General features: G+C 43.0%; 1 protein-coding gene across 2 annotated transcripts; it reads right to left on the bottom strand.

Annotated features, from left to right (window-relative positions):
* Window positions 1–83: 83 nt before the first annotated feature.
* dus2 (dihydrouridine synthase 2) lies at window positions 84–8,680 on the bottom strand. 2 transcript variants are annotated; one of them, XM_070971885.1, is made up of 16 exons: window positions 8,602–8,680; window positions 7,873–8,006; window positions 7,760–7,805; window positions 7,547–7,638; window positions 7,419–7,462; window positions 7,057–7,117; window positions 6,938–6,985; window positions 6,785–6,850; window positions 4,633–4,703; window positions 4,332–4,418; window positions 3,815–3,983; window positions 3,576–3,697; window positions 2,477–2,617; window positions 2,217–2,304; window positions 1,617–1,690; window positions 84–1,534 (listed from the first exon to the last, which is right to left on the bottom strand). In XM_070971885.1, exons 2-16 carry the CDS (start codon window positions 7,990–7,992, stop codon window positions 1,201–1,203), a joined length of 1,563 nt encoding a protein of 520 aa, XP_070827986.1. In that variant the 5' UTR covers window positions 7,993–8,006; window positions 8,602–8,680; the 3' UTR covers window positions 84–1,200. The 2 variants fall into 2 exon arrangements, with proteins under 2 accessions (XP_070827986.1, XP_070827987.1); XM_070971886.1 differs by lacking the exons at window positions 7,419–7,462; window positions 7,873–8,006; window positions 8,602–8,680 and having other exon boundaries at window positions 7,760–7,841.
* Between the last annotated feature and the right edge of the window lie 95 nt (window positions 8,681–8,775).

The following is an 8,775-nucleotide window of genomic DNA, read 5'->3' as shown; positions in this document are numbered from 1 at the left end:
TATTGTTACTATCCCTAATTTAAATTTCTTTACGTATGGAATCTGCTGTGTGCCAACGGTTGAACGATGCATTCATATACTTTCATGACAAAAAGCAATCTTTGGTTTATTCAAAACAGATTAAAATGATAGAACTCTAAATGAATGACACAGCTGTCTTTAAATTACAATTATCACAAAATGTAAAGCTGTAATTGTTGACTGTAGGACAGAATGTGATGGACAGACTCAGGTAAAACTACAGGTTTAATTCTGCACATCATTCTAGCTTCATGACACTTCTTTGTGTTTCGCATGTTTTAGTACTTCCTGTTTCCTGTACAGTTCAACAGTTTATGTTAGTTTAACAATTGACAGGTTTGTTTTTCACAGACAGGTTTTAAAAATAAAACAGATACGTTCACAAACTGAAGAGCGTGGTTTATCTCTGTTTTAAAACACTACAGGTGTGGCAACTTTCCATTTTAAGGTTGCATTTGGCGTCACCTTTGTCGGTTCCTCTGTGTGCTCAGGCAGTGCTCATATCACGCTGCGTCCCTGAAGGCACCATGAGCCAGCCCGGTGATGACGTCACATGCTGGGTGTCTCTCAGGTTCAATTCAGGATTTAAGACTTATAAAAAAGACAAAAGGACACGCAGGTGTTACTTCCTCATTTCAGAAGCCTGGCTCATCACTCTGAAGGAAAACGTCCCCTGAACGCAGCATTTTTCATGCGTTTCATAGTTTTTATTGAGACTCATCAGGATGAAGCACAGAAAATAACAAAAAAGAAAAAGATGAAAATGAAACCAGGACAAAACCTTCTTCAGGTGAACAATGGAGAAACAGATGAGACCAAATATTAGAGTAAAACTCATTTAACATCAGCTGTCCTCAGCAGAGACAAAAGGACTCAGCGAGGAGACAAATGATGCATTTATGGCCCACCAACAAAAATCTGGATTAAAAGAAAAAAGTTCTTCTGTTAAAATGAAGCATTTGAAGTGATGAAGTCCAGCACCGCCCCCTGCTGTCTGCGGGGGGGCCAACATCGAAGACCCTCTCCTGTCTCACCGAGTGGATGACGGTGTTTGTACTGGGCACATCCCAGTCTGAACGCATGCAAACTGGTTTGATGATGAAGTCGGAGCAGCTGAAAATAAAGTCCAGATGATTCGAAACGAACCAAGGAGAGCTGATGAAGGACGTTCCCTGAACATCACACGTCCATCAGCGGCGGAGACACGTCCTGCATCCAATTCTTCATCAAGTCTGCGGCCGATCCGGAGAACGGGCCGCCGTCCACTTCCTGCTGGCTGTTACCGATGTGCCTCTTCCTCCTCCCCTCCTCCTCCTCCCCTGTGCTGCCATTCTTCCTCCCCTCCCTCTTCCTCTTCCCCTCCTCCTCCTCAGTGCTGCCGTTCATCCTCCCCTCCCTCTTCCTCTTGCAGACCAGACCGGAGTCTTCCTCTCCGAGGCGACCCTCCGGGATCCCCAGAACTCGCAGACAGACAATGGCGGCCGCCTGTTCGGCGAACTTCTTCGACTTCTCCCTGAAAAAAACAAGAGAACGTGTAACACCAGAGTGTGTGTGTGTGTGCGTGCGTGCGTGCGTGCGTGTGTGTGTGTACTGACCACAGTGAAGATCTGTATTTCTTCTCCGCCACAGTCACAACAGACTGAAAGGCTCGATCCTGAGAACGCTGAACCTGAAAACACACACACACACACACACACACACACACACACACACACACACACACACACACACACACACACACACACACACACACACACACACACACACACACACACACACACACACACACACACACCCCCCCTGATGAAGCACACCTTCACTGAGCTCTAAGCTGATTAATCAGACCTCTTATTAGAATTAAATTAAACTTAGTGAAGTGGTTAAGTTAAGTTAAGTTAAGTTAAGTTAAGTTAAGTTAAGTTAAGTTAAGTGACCTGTGGCCTTTCATGACGCTGCTGGATCAGATCTGACTGATCTTTTCTCTCATTCAGCAGCTTTTTGCTTCTTTCTGTGCTCATTTTCACATTTTTCATTCAGTTCTTTTTTAAGGAATCGATGTCCTGCTCAGGTGGAGTTTTCCCATCGATCAGCGCAGTTATCGATCGGATGGAGAAGTCAGCGGAGGTGACATCATTTCCCCGGCGAGGGACTAATAAAGTCCCATCTCATCTCATCTTAACTCTGGACCTTCTTACCGTCTCGTACTGCGGCTGCTCCAACTTCTGTTTGCGGCTCCACTCCAGCAGGAACATCTTGGGGGTGATCTGAGGAGGATACTCCCTCCTACAAGCACAAGCACAAGGTGAGCTGGTCACACCTGGGCCCAGGCCTGTTAGCATCACTTTCACCTGAATGCTAAGCTACGTCAGGCTGTGACTCCTAGTTAAAGCCAAGCTGTGCAAAGCTGTGCTGAACTCAGCTGAATGATGCGAAACAACATCTCGTTTGGACCCACCGCTCAAACTTGACCGCCATGGAGGTGATGTCTCCGTCCATCACGGGTCGGTCCGGCTGGCTGGTGCTCTGCAGGGCGTCCCTCCTGGTCTGCAGCCATTCCTGGGTCTGCTGGTAGAACTCCTGCAGCCCGAAGGCCTCGCTGCAACGCAACAAGACACTGTGACACCTGATCGCCGTGACACCTGATCAGTGTGACACCTGATCAGTGTGACACCTGATCGCCATGACACCTGATCGCCGTGACACCTGATAAGTGTGACACCTGATCGCCGTGACACCTGATCAGTGTGACACCTGATCGCCATGACACCTGATAAGTGTGACACCTGATCGCCGTGACACCTGATCAGTGTGACACCTGATCAGTGTGACACCTGATCGCCATGACACCTGATCGCCATGACACCTGATCAGTGTGACACCTGATCGCCATGACACCTGATCAGTGTGACACCTGATCGCCATGACACCTGATCAGTGTGACACCTGATCGCCATGACACCTGATAAGTGTGACACCTGATCGCCGTGACACCTGATCAGTGTGACACCTGATCAGTGTGACACCTGATCGCCATGAAACCTGATCGCCGTGACACCTGATCAGTGTGACACCTGATCGCCATGACACCTGATAAGTGTGACACCTGATCGCCGTGACACCTGATCAGTGTGACACCTGATCGCCGTGACACCTGATCAGTGTGACACCTGATCGCCGTGACACCTGATCAGTGTGACACCTGATCAGTGTGACACCTGATAAGTGTGACACCTGATCGCTGTGACACCTGATCAGTGTGACACCTGATCGCTGTGACACCTGATCAGTGTGACACCTGATCAGTGTGACACCTGATCGCTGTGACACCTGATCAGTGTGACACCTGATCGCCATGACACCTGATCGCCGTGACACCTGATCAGTGTGACACCTGATCGCCATGACACCTGATCAGTGTGACACCTGATCAGTGTGACACCTGATCAGTGTGACACCTGATCGCCATGACCCCTGGTCAGCGTGACACCTGATCGCCATGACCCCTGGTCAGCGTGACACCTGATAAGTGTGACACCTGATCAGGAGTCTTGTACCTGATGTCGCCGTTGGTCTGCGCCGCCTGCACCTTCTTCCCCAGAGGAGACTCCACCTTGTCTCTCAGCATCTGACACAGGCAGTACTTCGTGTTGAAGGCATGGTTGTCGAATCGGATCGCCTGTGAAGGAGGAGCTTCAGTTCAGAGACGTTCCGACAGTTCAGCTGGACTTTGGTGTGTTTTTGGTGAAGCTGAAGCACTTTTAAAACGTGGCTCTGACATCAAGCAGTAACTCACATATTTGAGGTATTCCTCCATGACCCTCTCCACAGGAAGTTGTCCGTGGCGGCTGAACACCGACGCGTTCCACATGGCGGCGCGGGCCAACATGACGGACGAGGCGCCCGTCGCCTTCCTGAACTCTTTGATGTCGGCGTTCGTCTTCACCAGATCCAGAGAACCTCCGCTGCAGGAGACACGACACAAATCAACAAAGCAGCTCTCTGATTGGTCTTCTGTCCGGCGAGTGCGTCTGTCAAACCTGCTTTAGTTATTTAATGTTGAAGGACACTAAAATATGTGTGAGTCGACGCTGAGCAGCAGCTTTTTGGAAAGAAACATCCAAATGCACTCGCTTCTCTTTGAAAAGCTCAGTTTTATTTAGTCAGTCTCATCGATGAAAGGTGAATGTCCGTCCAACCCTCAGCGTGGACGAGGAGAGACGACGGGGACGGACAGAAATGCTGTGTCATAGAAAGGTCAGCTGAGGCAACGCCTGCAGGCTGATCTGATGCTGAGCGGAGCAGATGCTTACTTGGCGATCACGGGGATGGAAACCGCCCGAACAACGGCTTGAATGTAGTCACAGTGGACGGGATGTCGGGGCCGCTCCTCCTTCAACCTGAACGACACAGAAACGTTGCACGTAAACACATCGTACGCCAGGGCGAAGTAGGCAGCCCTCTGGCCAATCAGGAAGCAGAGGCTCCTGCAGCACCTGACGAGCTGATGAAAGCCTCCATTCATTCCGAACTCATTTCGCTTTGCTGATTTCACTTCTTATGAGCTGCTGCTGAACAATTCAGGAGGAGAACTTGGTGACAGTAGTGGTTTACCTGCCATGAACAGCGACCGCAGCCACGCCGGTCCGCTCAATCCTCTGGACCAGATCCACCGTGTCCTGCAGCTGAAAGCAGATCCAGAAGGCGTTAGTGGGACGCTGCCAGCCTAACGAAGAACGTAAAGGAAAACAAAGTAAAACGGAAAATAAAACATAAAGTAAAACGGAAAATAAAACATAAAATAAAACAAAGTAAAACGTAAAATAAAACATAAAGTAAAACATAAAGTAAAACGTAAAATACAACATGAAGTAAAACAAAAAGAAAAACAAAGTAAAACAAAAAGAAAAACAAAGTAAAACAAAAAGAAAAACAAAGTAAAACGTAAAGTACAACATAAAATAAAACAAAGTAAAACAAAGTAAAACAAAATAAAACAAAGTAAAACATAAAGTAAAACAAAGTAAAACATAAAGTAAAACAAAGTAAAACATAAAGTAAAACAAAAAGTAAAACAAAGTAAAACATAAAGAAAAACAAAGTAAAACAAAAAGTAAAACAAAGAAAAACAAAGTAAAACATAAAGTAAAACAAAGAAAAACAAAGTAAAACATAAAGTAAAACGAAGTAAAACATAAAGAAAAACAAAAAGTAAAACAAAGTAAAACATAAAGAAAAACAAAGTAAAACAAAGTAAATCAAAAAGTAAAACAAAATAAAACAAAGTAAAACATAAAGTAAAACAAAGTAAAACATTAAGTAAAACAAAGTAAAACATAAAGTAAAACAAAATAAAACAAAGTAAAACATAAAGTAAAACAAAATAAAACGAAGTAAAACATTAAGTAAAACAAAGTAAAACATAAAGTAAAACAAAATAAAACAAAGTAAAACATAAAGTAAAACAAAAAGTAAAACAAAGTAAAACATAAAGTAAAACAAAATAAAACGAAGTAAAACATAAAGTAAAACCAAGTAAAACATAAAGTAAAACGAAGTAAAACATAAAATAAAACAAAATAAAACAAAGTAAAACATAAAGTAAAAAAATAAAACAAAGTAAAACATTAAGTAAAACAAAGTAAAACATAAAGTAAAACAAAATAAAACAAAGTAAAACATAAAGTAAATCAAAAAGTAAAACAAAGTAAAACATAAAGTAAAACAAAATAAAATGAAGTAAAACATAAAGTAAAACCAAGTAAAACATAAAGTAAAACGAAGTAAAACATAAAATAAAACATAAAATAAAACAAAGTAAAACATAAAGTAAAACAAAGTAAAATGAAGTAAAACATTAAGTAAAACGAAGTAAAACATAAAGAAAAACAAAAAGCAAAAAGGAAAACAAAGAAAAACAACGTAAAACATAAAGTAAAACAAAATAAAACAAAATAAAACAAAGTAAAACATAAAGTAAAACAAAGTAAAACATAAAGTAAAACGAAGTAAAACATAAAGAAAAACAAAGTAAAACATAAAGTAAAACAAAAAGTAAAACATAAAGTAAAACATAAAATAAAACAAAGTAAAACAAAGTAAAACGAAGTAAAACATTAAGTAAAACGAAGTAAAACATAAAGAAAAACAAAAAGCAAAACAAAGTAAAACAAAGAAAAACAAAGTAAAACATAAAGTAAAACAAAGTAAAACAAAAAGTAAAACAAAATAAAACAAAATAAAACAAAGTAAAACAAAAAGTAAAACAAAATAAAACAAAATAAAACAAAGTAAAACAAAAAGTAAAACAAAATAAAACAAAATAAAACAAAGTAAAACAAAAAGTAAAACAAAATAAAACAAAATAAAACAAAGTAAAACATAAAGTAAAACATAAAGTAAAACAAAGTAAAACAAAAAGTAAAACAAAGTAAAACATAAAGTAAAACAAAGTAAAACATAAAGTAAAACAAAGTAAAACAAAAAGTAAAACAAAATAAAACAAAATAAAACAAAGTAAAACATAAAGAAAAACAAAGTAAAACATAAAGAAAAACAAAGTAAAACAAAAAGTAAAACAAAATAAAACAAAATAAAACAAAGTAAAACATAAAGTAAAACAAAGTAAAACATAAAATACAGTACAAACATGTCGAGACGTCACATGATAAATCAGAGAAAAGCATCTTAAAGAATCTGTAATCAGGAGCAAACAACGATGAAGTGATGATGATGATGATGATGATGATGATGAAGAGCATCTTACCGAAGGCAGGATCCTGATTTTACAGGTGACGGGGACGGACAGTCCAGAGACCAGCGTCCTGAGGATCTGAAAAACACACAAACTCTTTTCAACGTTCCCGACTTCACGCCGACCTTCTCTCCGCTGAGCAGATCACCTGACAAACGCACTCACCGCCTCGATCCTCTCGGGATCCGACAGAAGAGCGGCTCCCATCCCGCCCTGCAACAGGTCAGAGGTCAGCCAGAGGTCAAGGGTCAGAGCAGCAGGTTGCTTAGTGGCAGGAAACTCACCTTAGTGGAGTATTCTTTCGGACAGCCCATATTCACGTCAATGGCGGCCACGTCCTTCTCCCTGTGTAACACACGCACACACACATCAGCTGGTGTTTAAACGGCCAGGTTCAACAATGCATCATGGGATACAAAATGGCTCCCTGGCGACTTCAGCTTACTCAATGCATTTCAGACATTTTCTGCTCCCCCTGCAGACGTGCTGTTTAATGCTTAGTACTCTGAGCTCGTTTTAAATGGGATTTTAACGATGACCCTGGGAATGAAATCAGGCCGTGTCTCGGTGTCTGGCTGCCGTCTGCAGCGCGTTCACGCCGGAAACACGTTCCAGCGGCGTTTTCAGGGCTCAATTAGAGACTCACACAAGCTGGGCCACCATCAGCGCTCTGTCTGGGTCAGCGGTTCCCTAAAAAAGACAGAGCGCTGAGTGTCCACGTCCAGCAAACTGACAGCAGATTCTGTAGTCTGGTCCAGATGTTTCCTGTCTCACCATCTGGAAGACGACTCTGTCCTTCTCATTGTCGCAGGTCCTGAACATCACTCGACCATCCGGAGCGACAAAGTCCACCGTCTCCAGCACCTCTGACGAACACACAGTAAAGACCAGGATGTCAGACACACAGTGCGGCGCTGCGTCTGTCTGCTGTCCACGAGTCCTGATCTGGATCATGAGCTCCCAGCCCCTTCTGGGGGGGATTCTTACCGTTCACCACCCTGTGACACTGGGCCATCTTGATGTCGATCAACTCCTGAAACGGACAGCAGAGTTAACGGGTGACACAAAGAGGCCCTCTGGTCTACGGAAGTCATCCTCACCTCACAGTACACGATATCAGCTCCGTAGTCCAGAGCCAGAAGCCGCATGGGAAGAGTGCCCACCCGGACCATCGGAGCCAGGGCGGTGATGTTACTGAAACTCAGCCTGCCTGCTGCCATCGTGGCGGCTCGTCCTGTTAGCACACCAACAGTCACTGGCTTTAAATGCTCAGCTGTTTGGGGCTCGTTTGGCCGCCATGAGCGGAACAACAGTCAAAAAACAGCTCATTTAATGCTCCTGCATAAGCGCACAGCCAACAAACGACAATCTGTAGACTATAATTTATTATTCGAACCGGCCAATAAAACGCCTCACATATGTCAGAGAAAATTAACTTATGCAGCTAACGTTACTCCCATAGCTCGGCAAGTTGATCTGGACAGCGGTGAGGCACGAAAATAAGGTTTTATTCACATTTAATTGAACTTAGGAAAATCAAAAGTATGCCGAAATATCTAGAGAGTCATAAACATGTGCTGAAAGATTAAAGTGTTGCTCTGGCAGGTCTGTCCGCTCACCGACGAGCAAACACTTTTTAAACGGCGTCTTTTCTGAGAACAGTGTGGCAGCAGTCAGGCTGCTAATGCTAACATCTAGCTGCTCCATCAAGTCTGAACAAACTGTCCACGAACACGCACCGTGACCCGGAAGCGACGCTTCCATTAACTTCCGCTCGTAGAGACGAGTGTCTGTGTGCTGAATAACTTGGATACATTTAATAAACTCACCGGCATTGAGGATGTCTGCTAACGACGACAGCAACTGCGGTCACGTGCGGGAAGAATGAAGCGTGCTGCTTCACTTCCTGTTTAGACATCTACGTAATCATGACGTTGGAGACCATGACTGTAGATCAGCGCTACATAGATTTACGATATCCAGAGCGACAGAGAAGTCATCGT

Source organism: Chaetodon trifascialis, chromosome 10 (assembly GCF_039877785.1).
Source record: "Chaetodon trifascialis isolate fChaTrf1 chromosome 10, fChaTrf1.hap1, whole genome shotgun sequence".
In the NCBI taxonomy this organism is placed as follows: Eukaryota; Metazoa; Chordata; class Actinopteri; order Chaetodontiformes; family Chaetodontidae; genus Chaetodon; species Chaetodon trifascialis.
The sequence above is the reverse complement of the archived record's forward strand: the minus strand, read 5'-3'. Positions and strand labels throughout refer to the sequence as shown.

Coding starts and splice junctions, on each gene's coding strand:
- dus2 (XM_070971885.1), bottom strand. CDS start 7,992: ATGGCAGCAGGCAGGCTGAGTTTCAGTAACATCACCGCCCTGGCTCCG. Junction 7,463..7,546: donor ACAGAGTCGTCTTCCAGATG/GTGAGACAGGAA, acceptor TGTCTTTTTTAG/GGAACCGCTGACCCAGACAG. Junction 1,535..1,616: donor AAATACAGATCTTCACTGTG/GTCAGTACACAC, acceptor TGTTTTTTTCAG/GGAGAAGTCGAAGAAGTTCG.